This window comes from Colias philodice, chromosome 13 (genome assembly GCF_061535455.1).
Source record: "Colias philodice isolate Cphi_HAF_F1 chromosome 13, ilColPhil1 Martin Lab GWU primary, whole genome shotgun sequence".
Lineage (NCBI taxonomy): Eukaryota > Metazoa > Arthropoda > Insecta > Lepidoptera > Pieridae > Colias > Colias philodice.
In genome coordinates this window covers 8841753-8861589 of record NC_143098.1, presented here as the reverse complement: position 1 = coordinate 8861589, position 19837 = coordinate 8841753, and the positions used below count along the sequence as shown (strand labels likewise).

General features: G+C 33.9%; 2 protein-coding genes across 3 annotated transcripts in view; one reads left to right on the top strand and one right to left on the bottom strand.

The window, feature by feature from the left end:
• Nucleotides 1–19837, top strand: part of LOC149483575 (kin of IRRE-like protein 3) — a 100047-nt gene that overhangs the window by 60596 nt on the left and 19614 nt on the right. The window lies entirely within an intron of this gene.
• On the bottom strand, nucleotides 7596–8244 carry LOC149483578 (uncharacterized). Its single transcript, XM_089702974.1, has one exon. It carries the CDS (start codon nucleotides 8242–8244, stop codon nucleotides 7765–7767), a length of 480 nt encoding a protein of 159 aa, XP_089559100.1. The 3' UTR covers nucleotides 7596–7764.

The window sequence follows — 19837 nt, the reverse complement described above, 5'->3', positions numbered from 1 at the left end:
CAGCTTGCAAGTCTACTTGCAGTTGGAAACGCGGAATCAGACTTGCAAGCTACTGTCAGACAGACTGTGGGACATTTCTTGCGGAAGTTTTCTTGCAGATGGAAAGGCGGCCTTAGATAATCCATTTATCGATGCAGGCTATAATATATTATCATCACGCTTAGACCAAGAGAAGCTGAGCAATGCGGGTAAAACCGCGGGGCGCAGCTAGTACTTAATTTAATTCGAATACGTTCCCAATATATAAATTTTGTAATCCCATCACGTATTCGTGTCGAAATGTGACCCTCGGATCCTTTCTTTAAAACGGTGTTTAAAACATAATCAATATGCAATCTTCATTGCAATTGATATCGTGATAGGACAAGCCAATTTACATACGTGCAAATTGCATAATGCCGCGGTCACGACCACGTTGGCCCTGACTCACGATGGTTTAGTAATTAGCTGTTTGTTTAGAAGGGCTAGTTTAAGTAGTCCCTAGGGCCTAGTTAATAGGGATCAATTTCAGTCATCGAATTTTGGAGAGATGTTATCAGATCATGTTTTGGATGTTAGGAATACAGTTTTCCTTAGATTTGTTGCGATTCTAGTGATTAATTTTGCGAAGATGTTATCAGATCTTTTTTTTGGGTGCAATTCAGTTTTCTGTAGATAATATTTTGTGTTCCAGATGAATTATTGAGGAATCAGAATATGACTATATATGCTCTATGATAGGTTTATTATAAGCCCCTTTCTAGAATCACACAAGTAGCAAAAAGTTTTAACTTTCCTTTTATTTCGTAACTTATTAAAATCTTTCCGTTTTCAACTCCCAAACACTTTTACAAAGTTATTTAAAGAGTTAGTTAAGCTAATTATAGTTTTTCTGCTTATACCAGCATTATAATTATATATACTTAATTTATTTTTTATCGACTTTTTTTATGCTATAGGATAGCAAATTTTACTTACCATAATTTACTGTACTCAATTATTTACCATCCAGAATCCTGAAAGCAAATTGTCGTTGTAGAAAAAACAAAAGTAAAAACAAGCGTCCAAAAAGTTTTATAATTGGGGACATGACTGAGTTGTTTTATAAATAAAACATGCATTAGGTAATACTGTTTATTTTTTACTGGTTGGTTAAATGATGATGATACTTTTATTATACGACAAAATTGAAACGTCGTTTTACAAAATAATCAAATAAATGGATAGCATAGTTTTTATTACCATGGGACTTCAGTACTATCTACTTATATTCTTAAAACGTTCTCACTACATAGTATAAGACAAAGTCGCTTTCCACCGTCGCGTCTGTATGCTAAGATGTTAAAAAATACCCAACAGATTTTGATGGGTTTTTTTTTTAATAGATAGAGTGATTTAAGAGGAACATACTAAAACATACGAAGCATACGGGCGAAGCCACGGGCAGAAATCTAGTAATTCATATAATAATAAATGTATGATAAATAATAATAACGTTTGAATAAATTTATAGTTGGATAATTTTGTATCTAATTATACCTGTCCCTTGCGATTTTGTTTTAAATTAAATTCACTTATAAAATGGGTCAATAGCTAGACTTAAAAGTTTAGGAAATTACCTTAATTTACATATTTTACCCTTAAATTACATTTTTTAGACTTATTCAAAACACGAGGAATAATAATTATAAAGTTATAACCTAAAAACTCAATTTTTATAGTGTCCCTATCCTAATGTCTAAGCTAATGTCTCATACAAACCCCAACTTTAACATATTATTATTATTGGTAACCATTGGTTACTATTGTCCAACGCATGCCTTATGGTTGCCACCCGTTGATATGCCGATATTCATGACCTTAGATGTGTTTGGTTCATTATCGAACATAATAGATGATGTTTAGTTGAAGAGTACATACATGACATGGGAAGATTTGATACAACTTTTTATAGCTCTTAACAAAAGAGGCAAAATAGTTATCTCATGTTGACTAAGTTTAAAATTTAAAGAAATTAATACCTACATTTACAAAATTCTAATTTAGATTCAAGTACATTTTGTTTGTGTGAACTCTACCGTTAAATATGAATAATTGATAAATATCACACACTGACGAATGTCGAGTGAAGGATTTACAGGACATTGATTTTTTCAAAGCGGTTAAGACTGTCATATTCAATCTACCTACCTAATACCTATCTAGTAATAAAGAACAATATCTTAGTTATAAATATAAACCAAAACAACAAATTTACATTCAAACGCACGGCCCACATTCTAAATATTGATCACACGCTGCGCTATTCAATAGTTAATGCCGAAAAGCGAGATCGATTACATAATCGTCTCGTACACATCAAAGAAAGCACATTGAATCGATGAATCCCCTCAATTCATTGCTCCCTCGATTTAAGCCTCCTGGAGGACCGAATAAAGGCCCTTCACTCGGTACATTATCGATGTTAATACGACTTAATCGATTCAATGCATCCGAGTGAATGGGTTTCTTTCAGGGGATTAGGTATATCTTATTTGGGCACACGTGGAGCGTTTAGTATATGCGGGTAATCAAAGGATAATATTATAGGTTGTACGGTTTGATGTACAGGTGGGGTGGGAACATACTTTCGCATGAGTGAGTCAGCTTGTCGCGGAAAGTATAAACCTACCGGATTAAAGACTGATTTGTAAAGGATTTAAAAGGAATGTGTCCGCCACAGTAGCCATAGTACTTTTATATTTTCATTTATATCGATTCCGCAGCTACTAATTGAGTGTGATAATAACTGCTTAGTTTCATATTTCACGCGATATTGCAAAATAAAATATAATAAAATCTTAAACAGCTATAAGTTAAAAATTTAGAAGGTGGAAAGCGTTTTATTACGCTACTAAACACAATAAACACTTTTAAACTGGTAATAAAATTTGAAGCTGTTAAAGTTCAACATTTGTTAATTTCAACTGTTTTGCTGAATTGTTTTTATGTTATTATAACTCCAAGTTATTAAATACATCGTTATTTTTCTTAATGCAATCATTTGCTGTAATCTTGGTTCACTTAATTTTCAGATATGAGTTATTGGTATTTACTTACTAAACATAATTATTGATTAGCTAAAAACCTTTGAGTCAATTAAAACTATACCAAATTGTTAGGAGAACATTCAACAAATTTACAACAAGAGTCATTACTCATTACTCAAAGCGACGACGCTGTTAAAATGAAGAACGGTTATAACTTGCATTATTTACCTGTGGCAAGTAACCATAGCGATGCACCCTTATTGAACAAACGGCCAAAAATGAATAAAACCATGTCGTTCAAAAGATACAATCTTTGTTTAGAAAATGTGCCACAAACACGCTTCCATAACAAACAAAAATACATACAGTTAATATAATAAGATTAAAATAAATAGTAGAAAAATAAACAAACATTTGCGTTGAGTTAGGTAGGTATCTTATATACAGTTGTCATATTCAGGTAACGTTTTTACTAAACATACAATTTTCAAATAAATATGAAAGCTTAGCTCCCGTTAACTTCACGTTATCAAAAGTCTTTCTAAACTTTTCCTTTTTGTGGTTGATACAAGTATATGTAATTCTCGAAGTCCAATATATCAATATGTCAAATGACAACCAATCCATTTAGCAGTTAATTTGCGAAATGTTACAGAAGCAGAGTTACTTTCGCATTTATAATTTTAGCAACGATGGATCGTTCCTTAATGGCGATACCAATAAAATCAGTAATGGATTTATTATTATGATATGAGGGAATAAATGTGTAAAAATAAGAATAGGATTAAGGGACAAAAATGCTTCAATCATCTAAATAATTTTGATAACATTGACACCAATTTTCCTTACAGTAAACACCTTAAGATAATATAGCATACTAACTGCGCAATCTATTTAAGGGTGCGTATAAAGCAAAATTACCAATCTTCTATTAGATGATACGTGTAATATTCAAGACCAAATCTAAAAAATAAAATATATATCAAACTAGATGATATGTTCAACGATTCTGTTCAATCAAAAACATAAAATATTAAAATTGACTTGATAAAAAAAATCACCAAGTTAGCTCTAATTTTCACACTTTTACGTTTTCTACTTGACATGGTAATACTTATTATGATTTTTTTTTTCATAAACAATTATATTAAAACATTTGCAAGATATTTGTCAGAGCATTTTGTGTAATTACTTTTAGTTTTGGTTTTATCTGCGATAAACCACTTTTATCGTGACAAAACCAAACGTTTATCTCGTGAAAAAAAGAGCGCCAAAACTGGTTTATCGCAGATAAAACCAAAACTAAAAGTAATTACACAAAATGCTCTGACAAATATCTTGCAAATGTTTTAATATAATTGTTTATGAAAAAAAGAATCGTTGAACATATCATCTAGTTTGATATATATTTTATTTTTTAGATTTGGTCTTGAATATTACACGTATCATCTAATAGAAGATTGGTAATTTTGCTTTATACGCACCCTTAAATACTATTAAAAGAATATTATTATACAACACGTAACAGCGTGTAATAAAAAAGTTACCAATATATCAAAGCTAGAGTAGAAACAATAGCTATTATAGACACAATCGATTTTCGTTACATCGGTATTCCACATACCCACAACTCATACCATATACGTGTAATTATTTCTTATACAATAGGATATGTTCAAAACTATGGGAACAATTAAATATTCGTAAACCTACGTCCTTCGCGTATATCGTTAAGCTGAATAGAGCTATTGTGAATTCAAAACGTATTGGCCATGCTTGGTACTACATTGTACGCCTTGAATATGAACACCATGTGGTAGTATGTTTGTGGATTTCGATTAGTTTTATTAAAGAGAAATTTATGACTAGAAAGTATGGTGAAATAAAGGCTTAAACTAATATTCTTAAGTAGACAATCTCAATAAGTAATTTTTATTGTAAAGATAAACTTCGTTTCTTCAATGGAAAATGAAAATCAGAGTTTTACGGGAAATATTTATGGTATTATATTGTAGCTAATTTGTTTTAATTTTTGTTACAGGTAAGCAAACATAACATATTTATAGTAAGAGACACGCAGGAATTGTAAAAAACGGTCTCATCTCAAAAGCATAATCGAGGATGGGATATGAAGACTATCAAGTGCTAAGGAAGTATTGTAGATTTAATGGGGTCGGCTTTCAAACTCATCTATGTATATAATGTTACCTATTTATCTTAAGTATTCTTAAGATCCTATCCCGTTCATATGCAAATGATTAGCGCGTATGTATGTTGGTTTTGGTGTTTGCAATAATGATTTTTTAATTGAGTAATTTCTCTTTTTTCTATGAAATATACAATATGGTTTCAAGTACGTCTAAATATTTTGCTCAATTCACATCTAAGGCTTATTTCATGAATGACTTTGCCTTATTTCATAATTCATATTCCAGAACTTTCGAACATTAATCATTTAATTCGTATACAATCGTATTTTAAATATATTCCTGCGTGGATTGGAATAAATTTTAGTAAAATAACATAATTAGGTCAAGCAGGCCTGATGACCGGATCGTATCCACCAGCTGAAATTTAATCGTATTTAAGGTTTTCACATTCGACCAAAACGATCCAAATATACTTAATTGCATTATTTATTTTAATTAGTTGATCCATGTTAAATCACCTGTTCTCAAAGGGATTAATTTTCCTATTTTTGCAACAATTTCCATTAAACCTCAGTCTATTGGTCGTGGACACACAAAAATAATTGTTCAATTGGGAACAAATTTGAGATTAGCTGGTATAAAAAGAACCAATCAAATCTTCAGCTTTTGACATAGATGAATTCAAACAAACATCAGTAAAATCTCATCGCGATTCAAATTTTAAGTCAAAATGTCGAAAAGATTGTGCAGAATATTGGAAGGGAAAATGTTCACCTTAAAAAATGTTGAACAAATCGCTCTTTAAATTGCAATATACCTTTAGATCTCTTTCGTTTTAACATCCGCTTACAAATTGAAATTCAACGAGCGTTTGAGTCAAATAATCTTGATGGGTCGATGAGATCCCATTATAATAATGTACACATTTGCTCTCGTTTATATTACATTTTCTTTCACGTTTAAAGATACAGTAAATAAAAATATTTATAAGTAATTGAGGTGAATTTTACTTAATTATGGAGATGCGTTGCTTTGAATGTTATTTTCCCAGTGATCTAATATAAATGTTAGCTTTAAACACAAAATTGTCTGTGAAATGTGATTATGAAGAATTTTGGTATTTGATTTGATGCAAGTTTAATTTTAGTCGTTATTTCTTAAATAAAATGTCCGTACATAAAATTAAAATTGGGATGATGTAAATATTCCGAAACTAAATTAAGACAGCGGTGTTCTTGTGTTAGTGGTAGTTTACCTATAGTTATTTAAAACTTCATTTTTCTTTACCGCAGAGAAAGTGAATTGAATGCTTGTTATATTTAAATATTCTGTAAAGTATTTAAAACATCATTGTATCCTTTTATTACTGAACATTATTATCATCTTAATTAGGACCATTATTTACCGAATTCGCGCGAACAAAAATTTTAACATAATTTAATAAAATTTATTTTCATAATACTTTGATCCTTTAAAACGAACCGCCCAACAATATTTTCGCATTACCGCCGACAAAGGTTTTGTAAAGCGCGATTTTAATGACTCATTGTTTACACACAATGGGACCTATCCGCAATTACAAGCGAATATGGTGAGCCTAACGAGTTATCGAATTATATATAACTAGGTATTTATGCCTATTATATTGAAAGCTATTTTATCAATGGGTGCGAGGAAACATCGAGCTTCAGGAGTTTGACCTTTATAATGTGAAATCTGAATAATTATGTCCTTCAACGATAAAAATCGGCAGGTAAGCGAGAATAAATAAATTCAATTATGGGGCAAATTTGATGGAAAAATCGTATTAGTCGTCCATTTGAGCGTCCGCGTCGTATCGATAAATATTGAAACTGCTTATGGAATTTTTTGTAAAAATTTAGATGTAAAATTGTGACGTAGATTATAAGTAGGTATAATATACATTAATGCAATAATTATTTAAAATCTTTTCACACATCAGTTTTTACCCAACAGTACAGTAGGTAGTAGGTACTAATAAATGAAGTACCTACTTATGTAATTTTTTTAACTCGGCATATTAATTTAGCTTCCGATATAATTCGTTTTTAGTCTGTTTACTAAAAGTCAATATTTTGTAAATCTTGATTCAAAGCCAAATAAAATGAGGAATAAATTTACTGCGTATTTGTAATTTTGCAGAAACATGCCAAGTGTAGAGTCATGCTTCTTGAAGGTAACTCATTAATTCTCAGACCCTTTTGCGAATGAACTTTGATGACTTGCTCAGCCTACTGTACCTGTTCTTAAGGTCGATATGTCAACGATTTAAAAAACCACCAAAATCTACATTTTTTAAAAATATGTATAACAACCTAAGTACTACCTTCTAATATTATAATGTAAGCCTAAAATTGTTAATTGTGTCTTATGATTTCTTGCACAAATTAAAGGAAATTATAATATATAAAAAAAATTGTAAAAGTAAACGTTTATTAATGCATTAGTACATCACGTAGAGAATCACATAAAAGTTTGAACATATTCAGATTTTAGTAGGCTAAAGATTGTCCAGGACAATCACAGATACAATGAATTACCTATGTATATGGAAAGAATGAGGACTTATACAAGAGTACTATCCTTTACTCTGTGGTTACCGTAACTTCGCCATTTTCAATAAGAACGACGACTTTAATGCGAGGGATGCTAGCAGCATTATCGACTGTTATGCCGGGACCGACAGAGATTGGCTCGTAGTCATCAACAATAGCGGGTCCAACAGAAATGGGTTCACCATCGATGATTGCAGGTCCTACAGAAATGGAATCACCATCAATGTTAGGGGGTCCGACGTTGACGGGTTCATTTGGTCCAACGTTGATCGATTCACCATCGATTTCAGGGGGTCCAACGTTGACGGGTTCATTTGGTCCGACGTTGATAGATTCTTCATCGACAACAGCGGGTCCAACGGAAATGGGGAGACCATCGACGACAGTGGGTCCGACGGAAATCGGTGCACCTTCAATAACAGCTGGTCCAGTAACAATTTTTCTTACATGGTACGCGGGGCTGCCGAGAGCCACGGCAAGAAGGGCAGCGAATGCAATGAAGGACTTCATTTTTTCCTGCGAACAACATTTACAAATGTTTATACATATACACCAATATTGAGATAGTATTTAATTTTATTTATAGATATGTTATATTTTTATACAGTGCAGTAATTAACATGTGCTTATACTTACAATTCAAATGTATTTGATACTGAAACTAAAAAATCAAGGGTTTTATACTTTATTTTCATATCAATGATAGGAATTAGTAATAAATTAAAGTATTAATATGTCTTGAGCCCTTCATTGGAAAATTCTGTATATCTTAAAGATAAAGCAGCTTTGTTTTACTGCTTTGATACAGACAGTCAATCTTTACTAGGCCGCCACGTCGTTGTTATCACAATAACAAAAGTGGCATCAAGTCTAGGAATTTTTTGAAAAATATATAATAAATAAGAATTAGTATGATATACAAGGGATATATCTAGACATAATACATATTATAACATACATTTATGAAACGCATGGTGCTGGTAATAAAATAGTTTCTTTTGAAAATAAAATTGTTCACTTCAGTGTCAAGGGTAATCTTGATTTCCACGTTCAATTGTACAAAAATAGTTTACATTTTACAGGAAATTTATATCTACACATAAAGGAAGAATGATAAAATCTGAAACAGTTACATTTTAAATTTGTAAATTGTGTTAATTTTACATATTACATTCACAAGAAATTTTAATAAAAGTAATGAATGATTAAATGAAACTGATTATAGAGTCTTTAACTTAAAATTGTTTCTAATCTTGTTGAGTTCAATTATAGGCAACTAGAGGTCCGCCCCGGCTTCGCCCGTGGTACATATATCGCAATAAAAGGTAGCCTATGTCCTTTCTTGGGTATCAAAATATCTCCATACCAAATTTCATGCAAATTGGTTCAGTAGTTTAGGCGTGATTGAGTAACAGACAGACAGACAGAGTTACTTTCGCATTTATAATATTAGTATGGATTGATAGAATCCATTGAAATTAATAAGATTATGATAAAATTATCCATTTGTAAGGTCACACGTTTGTCTGGAATATATCGACTTAATAAAACAAATTTATATCAATTTGAAATTGCTATTGAAATATTGATATAATCAGTTTTAAGCCTGACGTTTGTTTTTTAATAATTCAGGAAGACGAAATGAAGAAGAAGATTTCGCAAACGGCACGCTAAACGCCTAAAGAACCCACCCTTACAGATGCATTTAGAAGTCTTTAATGACTATCATATATGAAATCATAGACATAACACTCATAGTGCACGGTCATCAGTTAATATTTGCTTTCAGTTTTACCAACGGACGCTTCGCCCATAAATCTGGGGTATGACGTTATCTTTTGAATTATTGTCCGTGTGCGGACATCCTTAAATATGTTTGGTTAATGCACTGGGAGCCACACTTGGAATCGTGATCGAATAAATTGAATTAATTTGATACTTAACATTGTTTGAAAAAATGTAGAGTAGCCGGATATTCATCCAATTGTACCTACATATTGATTCTTCGAGATAAAACGGTATACATATATTGATGAACTTTGCATAAAATATATGTTAACACCAGCTATTTATATGAATAAAACACTATTGCCTACGATATTTTGTTAGAAATATAAGTCAAATATTGCTTGTTCAACTGCAATGTTTCTCGATACAAAATTTAGTTTTTTTCGTCAATAGGCATTTAATACTTAAGCACTGAATTTGAACATATTATTGCAGTTTAGAATAAGTTAATACCTAGATGGTCTTTTTTGTCACTTGTACAGTCAAGAGATAATACTATACTAGGTAGTACTATTTTGCGTAACCTATATCCCAAAGTGAAATTATTGAATTACGGATCACGGTCCATAAATCGCAAGACCACACCCAGGATGTTACGATGCATAGCCATTGTTCTTTAAAGAACCATGAAATATTTTGGTATATGTATACGTACTGTATTGGGGAACAATATGGTATTGGCATGTTGGATTTATTTATGAAGGTTAATGTGTACTTGATGTGTACAGATACTTCCAGTTTAGGGATTCCAGTTCATGTGCGAGGATGTGTTGCCAGGAATATGTTTGTAAACAACCAATCATATCGCTTCATTTAGTTTGAAGTTTGAAGCGATACTATTGGCTAATTACAAACACATTCCTCGCTACACATCCTCGCACATTATTGGTAGAAAAGTACCCTTATTTTGTTATTTCTAACATTATTGTATGCTATCTGACTGTCATTGTTTGATTACTTATTTTTTATGCGATTTATTGTTTTATTCGTTTATGTGAAGTGGGTAATAATTGAGGCTTATAAATAACAAAAGCAATTTTATCTTCGAACATTGGCGAAAATCATTTGTAACTAGTGTTCCGATAAGAAAGTGGAGTAAATTTTCATTCTGAGAATCTTCCTTCTTTTCAATATTCGAGAACAACAGAATCCTTAAGGGGGTTTCATAAGCTATAGTATCTTTATGAAACTGTTCGTAAAAAATAAAACAGAAAAGGGAGAGTTACCATGATTTGTCTATGGAGTTACTTTACCTTGTTTACCAAGCTTAGTACCTATCTTCATTGAGGATCCTCGAAAGGAGATGTAGATATTTCTACATTATTAAAAAACGTTCATTTGAAAGTGGTTATGAATTAAGATATCAATAATTAGTGAAAATTTGAATAATTAGATCATTAAAGTAATTTTAAGCCATTCCAGAAAATAAACGAGTTAAAAGTTTGCAATGCTTTTTGCGGCCAGAAACGTTTCTAAGTTTACTTGCATAGCATGGCCACAATTCTATTTTGTGGCATAGTTTTACGGTTGTAATTTAAAATGTTGTTGTATACATTCATTACGTTTCCCTAAAGACAGCTAAATATTCTTTTCTTAGACCTTTTTAGGTTTAAATTAGGGATATAACGATACATGATTTTGCCGATACGATACCGATACCGATATTTGTAGTAATGTATCGGCGATACCGATACCGATACCGATATCGATGGCTTGGTAGAAAAATAAATAGTGAATTAAGCATAAAAAGTTACCAACATTTAACAGAGACAACTGTTAATCGTATTCTTTTAAATAAAAATGCCAAATCAAAAAACAACAAAACCATTTATTTTAGTATTATTATTTTACGAAGTCAGTTAAACTTTAAGTAATACACATACAATCAGTACCTAACAAAAGTTTACTATTAATTGGTAGAGTATTTTCAGAAAACAAAGTGCGCACGCGCGGGCGGCCTCCCGCATCGTTCATTGGGCGCGGATTTTTGAATTATTTGATATCAAAAAAATTGGTTGTTTGTAAAGTAGGTTTACGATCGAGATGTTTACGTGATAACATAATGCAGTGGCAGCGCTCGAGATGAAACGGGAGATAGGTCCGTCTCTCTCTCGTTATACCTGCGATTGCGCTCGTGAGGTTTTGGTGTGACACAAGTTTATGAACATGTCACCCGACTAAAACGATTTTAAAAACGTTATCACGTTAATAATTAAAAAAAATCAAAATTATTTATTTCTTTCCTTTACATAAACAAATTTGTGATTGGAACACTCCTAGTAAGCAAATAAAATGCTTGTGTCAGGAGGTTCCGCTCTTCCTTAACACTATTACAGAAACAGAAATAAAACAATATGAATGAATACAATGCAAATACATAAAAGAAAAGAAAGAATTTAATAAAAAAATATCGGTATCGGTTGATTTATTATCGGCGATACCGATATATCGGCTTGCCGATATATCGGCCGATATATCGGTATCGGTATCGGTATCGTTACATCCCTAGTTTAAATAATCCTTAGCGTTTTAGGTTAATGCTCTCGCATTTATATTCAAAGCTTATATATTTTATCTTTGTGTTTGATTTAAATTCATAGAATAAATTCAATTGTAGGATTTTTTAGATTTCTTCTATTAATGCAAATATAATCTTCTAATTCAGGTTTTATATTCCTTTCACATTCATTATAAACGGTTTCTATTTCTGCAAGTTTATTAAAATTAAATCGTTTATCAATGCTTCAAATGTCGTTCTTAGAAAGAGGAAAGTATCAAAAACTATTCAGCCAGTTCTTAGCAAATGGATTACTGTAATATCTGTTCGAGCAATGCGTGCAACTTGAATAACACCAAACTATTTTCAATGCCATATATCATCGTTTTTACTGCGGCGTCTATCACATAACTCGTGGCTGTTTATTTCCTTGCAGGGCCTAAAAAATATTAAACGTACAAGTATAATTCTGAATAAACACGTCAAAACAAACAGTGCTATTTCAAAATCACATAAAGCGTATGAGATTGGATTCTGTTTCGTTTTGTAAACAATCCCAACATAGCCCCGGTTCAATAGACTGTATAGGAAAGAAAAATGGCGTCAGTCAAAAGGCGGTAACGCTAATGCAGTTTAAAATGGGTAATTAGGTTTCTACTAGACACGCAAATGTATAAAAGCACTTAATAAAACAAGCTCACGATTAATTAGGCACTTACAAACTTTTTTAATTAATACTTAAATCTTTTACTACTTTGATTCTTTCTTTCTTAGGTTTTATTAGTTAAAAGTGAAAGAGACAGACTTATTAGAGAGATTAGTCAACGTCAATTTGTGTAAAGGCCGATTTTTCAATCCTTGGTTAAAACTTATCCAATCTTAACCAATTGTCGGATAGTAAAACAAGGTAAAACATTTTTAAAATGGTACGATAAGACGAATAAGTTTAAAACAAGGACAAAAATCAGCCCTGAGTGTCTTAGAAATTAGAATACATTATTCATTAATAACTATCTTTGTGATTACTTTTATTTCCAAAAATATATTTTAACGTGATTCTTTAATACCTAAGCTTATCATATGAATTTATTATCATCACGATAAAAAGAAGGATATAATTATATAAGAGAACTAGCTGGTGCGTTGTGCGCGGGCTGCAAGCAGCCCGCGAGCCCCTTTTGCCCCTGGGTTGAAGCAATAGGGCAGTCATTTGAAAATGCATCAAAATCCCCCGTCAATTTGTTATTATTTGCCAACAGCGATTCCACAGTCAATCGGAAGTGCTTATAAATTCCCAATTCAAATATTTTCTATTTTGAAATGCTGTGGACCTTCGAGGGTGCGTGGTGCGCGGGCTGCAAGCAGCCCGCGAGCCTCTTTTGCCTCTGGGTTGAAGCAATAGGGCAGTCATTTGAAAATGCATTCGAATTTCCTGTCCATTTGTTACATCTGCTAACAGCGATTCTACAGTCAGTCGGTAATGCTTAGGTATAAATTCTCCATTCAAGTATTTTCCACTTCGGGAGGCTGCCCACCTTCGAGGGTACGTGGTGCATCCCAGGGCAGAAATCTTCAGTCAGTTGAATATGCATAAAAATTCCCCGTCAATTTGTTAATATCTGCTAACAGCGATTCCACAGTCAATCGGAAGTGCTTATAAATTTCCCATTCAAATTTTTTCTACTCCGGGGGGCTGTCTACCTTCGAGGGTGCGTGGTGCGCGAGCTGCAAGCAGCTCGCGGCTCATCCCAGGGCAGAAATCTTCAGTCATTTGAAAATGCATTTGAATTTCCTGTCCATTTGTTACATCTGCTAACAGCGATTCTACAGTCAGTCGAAACTGTTTATAAATTACTTATTCAAATATTGGTTAAATTCTTGAAACGTGATCCCCGAATTTCATCATTTTGAGGTGTCTAATCGATAGCGGGCAGTGACTTTTCATAATAAACTGTTAAAGAGTTTACTTAACACGCTCGTCGCTTCGCTCCTCGCTACCTATTTGAATATTTACGCCGGCCGCTGACGTGACTTGCTCGCTTCGCTCGCTTGGCTAGTGCGGTAGTTCAAAAGTAACCTAACTGGCTCGTCGCTTCGCTCCTCGCTACTTCTTTGAGTATTTACGCCGGCCGCTGACGTGACTTGCTCACTTCGCTCGCTTGGCTAGTGCAGTAGTTCAAAAGTTAACCTAACTGGCTCGTCGCTTCGCTCCTCGCTACTTCTTTGAATATTTACGCCGGTCGCTGACGTGAATTGCTCGCTTCGCTCGCTTGGCTAGTGCAGTAGTTTAAAAGTTAACCTAACTCGCTCGTCGCTTCGCTCCTCGCTACTTCTTTGAATATTTACGCCGGCCGCGGACGTGAATTGCTCGCTTTGCTCGCTTGGCTAGTGCAGTAGTTTAAAAGTTAACCTAACTCGCTCGTCGCTTCGCTCCTCGCTACTTCTTTGAATATTTACGCCGGCCGCGGACGTGACTTGCTCGCTTCGCTCGCTTGGCTAGTGCAGTAGTTTAAAAGTTAACCTAACTTGCTCGTCGCTTCGCTCCTCGCTACTTCTTTGAATATTTACGCCGGCCGCTGACGTGACTGGCTCGCTTCGCTCGCTTGGCTAGTGCGGTAGTTCAAAAGTTAACCTAACTCGCTCGTCGCTTCGCTCCTCGCTACCAATTTGAATATTTACGCCAGCCGCTGCCGTGATTCGCTCGCTTCGCTCGCTTGGCTCGTGCGGTAGTTCAAAAGTTAATAAATATTTTCTACTCCGGGAGGCTGTCGACCTTCGAGGTTGCGCGGTGCGCGGGCAGCAAGCGGCCCGCGGCGCCGTCTTTTGCCGTTGCTATTCAATTACCCTTCCTACTATGGAAATTTCCATACAAAATTTTCGAAAAAAAAATTTCGCTTTTTAACAAAAAAAATTATATGCCTGGAAGTGGACCAGGTTTTGAAGCATTTTTTACTTCGGCGACCCTGACCTACCTGCCACCAGTTCAGAGAACCATTGAATTTCGTGATGTATGGAAAATGGAAACCGGGGGTCGGAGAGAAATTCTGAGTATGCAGTTTTGTAAATCTGGCCGATTAAAGCATAGAAGTCAATTTTCAGACCGATCGTAAAGTAACCGGCGCCACCATCTTGCTTTGAAAAATTGGCCATTTTTGAAAAAAAAATTGCGTCCAATTTGAAATTTCTCCATTGCCCTGGTAGCGCCCCATCTTCCTGATCATTTTTTAGTTCTACACCCCCCACCTATCTGGCGCCGTTTCGGAGAGCCGTCGAATTTCGCGTTGTATGAAACTCGGAAACCAGCGATGGAAACTCGATGATGAGTATTTCAACGTAATGTGAGGCTCGATTAAAGCCCCTGTGCCAAGTTTCAGCGCGATCGGACCAGCGATGGCCGTTTTAGCATTTGTATGGCGGCGGCCATTTTTTCCGCCATTTTGAATTTTTTTCACTATCTGTGGTAATTGCTCGAGGTCTACTACAAGTTTAGTTTGAGCACCCCAGATGTAGCTGCTACCGTTTGCGCGGGCCGTTGACCGTCTTCGAGAGATGAGGGAAAGTTTAAGATTTCGTATTTTTCTGGATATCCTGGGAGCTGGGCGAGTACGAATGCATCATTGGTGTATTTCTCCGTTGCGCCACCTCGTCTAAATTTACGTTTTTATGTTTGCGCCAAAAATGGGAAAATTCCAAAATCGAGCGTCCCACTATGGCTCCCTGGTAGCGTCCCAGGGTGGTGATCATTTTTAGTTCCGACACCCCCCACCCAACTCGCACCGTTTCCGCGGGCCGTTGGATTTTCCAATGTATGAAAGTCGGAAACGGGAGCCCGGAGCCACTCGAACGGGGCACCGATCGATTCGCCGGCTCGAACAGAGCACGTGTGCCAAATTTGAGACGTAAGGATTCATAAACGGCGATTTTGGCAAAGTACGGCGGCCATCTTGTTTTCGCGAAAATCGCCATTTTTCCACCACCCCTGGTAATCGCCACCAGTTCCGAGCATTTTTTGTTCAGACACCCCCCCTCCAGGTGGCACCGTTTCTGCGCACCACCAGGGGTCCACTTGGTTTTCGAAGATGATCGAGATCGCTATATTTTTCCTCTGCTCACTCGGCGCACCTCTACACAATCACATAATTATCCCCCCCACTTTCCGCGTAGTTTCCGAGAAACCCGATGTCAGTCAGTCAGTGAGTGAGTGGTAGTGTAGCTTTATATATTATAATAGTGAAATTTCCATTTAAATCGGTTCCAGTACAAACCAAAAAGTTACCTGAAGACGTTTTATATTAAACATTTGTACATCAACTCATTAATTTCACAAGCTTTCTAGGAAATAATTCCATCTGAAACTTTGCGGTCGGTCAAAATGTATACTGAAAACCTATGTTTGAAATCCTCTAGTTTCTTCAGACCAAGTTTCTTTCTAATCAACGTATGTAAGAGAGACCACAAACGCCATCAAATTTGCATCTAGATGTGAATACCATACAAACTAAAATTATTAAAGTCTGGAGCCAATTTTAAATTCGCTATTTTTGTAGAAATGCTTTATACCAAGTTTTCTTTAATAATGCTAACTAAATGCAGAATAACAAATGTCTCAAGCTTACAAACTTGGTCCGGAGATCTGTTTTGTTGCGATATCCTGGAGCGGTTTTAGGTATGCATCTTTATGAGCCATTTTAAAATTAATTTTGATGATCAATGATAGGAAAATGATATTATGATGTAGAGTATGCTAAGAATTTATATAAAAACATAATTTGGTATAAAAGGGTAAATAAATAGTGAAAAGTATAATATATTCGACTAATTTAATAATCTTTCTTTACAAATGTTTCATAAATCGTAATATAATGTTTTGTTCATTGTTTATTCTTATCAGTCTGTCTGTAAAAATTACATTCCAAAATTCTCAAAATGAAAAGTTTTTTAGGTTAGTAACTACTTACATCTACATATTCAAAATTTCTAAATTAAAAGAATATTTAGAATATTTACGAAAGAAAAAGAATAATGAAATGGAAATGAGACAAATATTTATGATAGAAACTTATATGCCAGTTTTACTCGTCATCACTACATAGTATAAAACAAAGTCGCTTTCACTGTCCCTATATCCCTACTCCCTATGTCGCTAGTTATAATTATAATTTAATATATTTATACAGGCAGTATAATCCATACTATAATATTATAAATGTGAAAGTAACTCTGTCTGTCTGTCTGTTACTCAATCACGCCTTAACTACTGAAAGAATTTGCATGACATTTGGTATAGAGATATTTTGATACCCGAGAAAGGACATAGGATAGGTTTTATCCCGGAAATCTTTGAAAACGCGGGCGAAGCCGCGGGCGGAAAGCTAGTTATTGTTATAAAAGCATAAAAGTTATCTATTTTCAAATAAATAAATAAAATAAATAAATAAATATTATAGGACATTATTACACAAATCGACCTAGTCCCACAGTAAGCTCAATTAAGGCTTGTGTTGTGGGTACCTACTAGGCGACGATAATTAATATAATATTTAATAAATACATATATAGATAATAACACCCAGACCCAAGAACAAATAATTGAGTTCATCACACAAATATTTGCCCTGACCGGGGATCGAACCCGGGACCGTCGGCTCAGTAGGCAGTTACTTTACCACTGCGCCAACCGCGTCGTCAAAAGAGTCTTTGAAGAAAATGATTCAAAAGAGTCTTTTAAATCTTTATTTAAAAGACTCTTAATTCTTCTTTTCTCTTCTTCTCTTTCTTCTTTTCTCAAAGAAAAGTGCTTATTTGTACGGTACCTTTAGTGTCGCAAGTCCGATTCGCACTTATCTGATATAATATAGTTTTATTGTAGCTCATCCGATAATAATAAATATAAGTAATAAATTAATTTAATAGATTTATACTCTACCTCATTTTTTATTTATGATTAATCGATAAATTGATAAGAAATCCGCAGTACTTGAAAGATGAAAATATTATCATACACGAGGGTCTTATTCGTCATTCAATCAAAACATACTTATCGATATTGTCCAATAAAAGAGAAGTAAAATAATAAAACAATTATTCCAAGATTTCATTTTATTTTTTATCGATGTTATCAAAAACGTCTTAAGGTTTAAACGATTTTTATAAGTTACTAGCGGTCCGCCCCGGCTTCGCCCGTGGTACATATTTACGTTTTCTCTACATAAAAACCATCCTCGTACTTCAAGGAATATAATAAAAAAAGAATTATCGAAATCGGTTCAGCCGTTCTCGAGTTATGCGCTTACCAACACATTTTGCGATTCATTTTTATATATAAGACTAGCGGTCCGCCCCGGCTTCGCCCGTGGTACATAATATTTACGTTTTCTCTACATAAGAACCATCCTCGTACTTCAAGAAATATAATAAAAAAAGAATTATCGAAATCGGTTCAGCCGTTCTCGAGTTATGCGCTTACCAACACATTTTGTGATTCATTTTTATATATAAGAAGATATATAACTAATAGGTAAGGTACATTCATTGATAACGAGACTATTGTAGACTCATTTAATATTTACACAACTAATTTCTTAAACGTCTAATAGTCTCGCATATCTAAATATGAGTTATCCTTGATTTTGACTCTTTTCACCCGAATATATGAGAAAAAAAATAAAACAAAAAAATATCGTAGCGACTGAAAATAAAACTGAAATCGTAGTAAAATCTAAAGTTATGTTTGCGTGCTATCGTAGACTTATATCACGTAGATGAAATCGTAGGAATCAGCCAGCAACTTAATATAGCTGTTTCCTTTGCATTTATTATTTTTCTTAGAATTTCAACAGCGAACGTTCGTTGTATGGCTTATAACATGAAGTGGGTATATTGCGAGTGACATGTTTTATATTAGACTAGCTTCCGCCCACGACTTTGTATGTGCATCCCCGTTTTTCCCCGTTCCTGCAAGAATTTCGGGAAATCCTTTCTTAGCGGATGCCTACGTCCTAACATCTACCTGTAGGTATGCCAAATTTCAGCCCGATACGTCCAGTGGTTTGGGCTGTGCGTTGATAGATCACTATATCAGTCACCTTTGAGTTTTATTTACATAGATTAAAATACAATGAAAACAAATATTTCTGCATAATAAGAATTTCGTATCATTTTTAATTGTAAAACAAAGCATGCAACTTTCGAAGATACTTACTGAATGATCCACACCCAATACGAATTATTATACCGTTTATGATACAAGCCTTCTATGTAATAATAATTATATTCACTTCCTCATACCTCTATACTCTATGACCTATGTAATAAGATTATCAATATCACAGCTCTCATTTAACATCTAAAAAAAATAATACTTCACGTTCTCATTAAAATACTAATTGCAAAATATTCTTCTCTGCGTTTTTACTTTAAAATTATTGCTTACAAATAATTAATTCATAAATATTAAGTATCCTAACGCCTACCTAAATTTATTTGAAGTGTTTTAATGATGTGGGCTTCAAAAGAATAATACAGACATTGAAATTGTACCGCGAATTCTAATACTATTTTTAGACGATGTATGGTCTTGTATAAAAAATATAGATTAAATCATTCCACAGCGTATCAAGAACGCTCAATGGATTTTAACTATTGTTAAGGTTTGTATAGAGCATATTATAATCCCTAGTATTATTAAGAAACCCTGACCCTTTTTATAGCTATCGACTTCCGGACGAATTATTTCTATTCGTCTATTCAAAGTAATGGGAATGTTCAGAAGTTTAATATTATAATGAATTTGGTTTGTCAATAATAATTGAGCTTCGA

Coding starts and splice junctions, on each gene's coding strand:
- LOC149483578 (XM_089702974.1), bottom strand. CDS start 8,244: ATGAAGTCCTTCATTGCATTCGCTGCCCTTCTTGCCGTGGCTCTCGGC.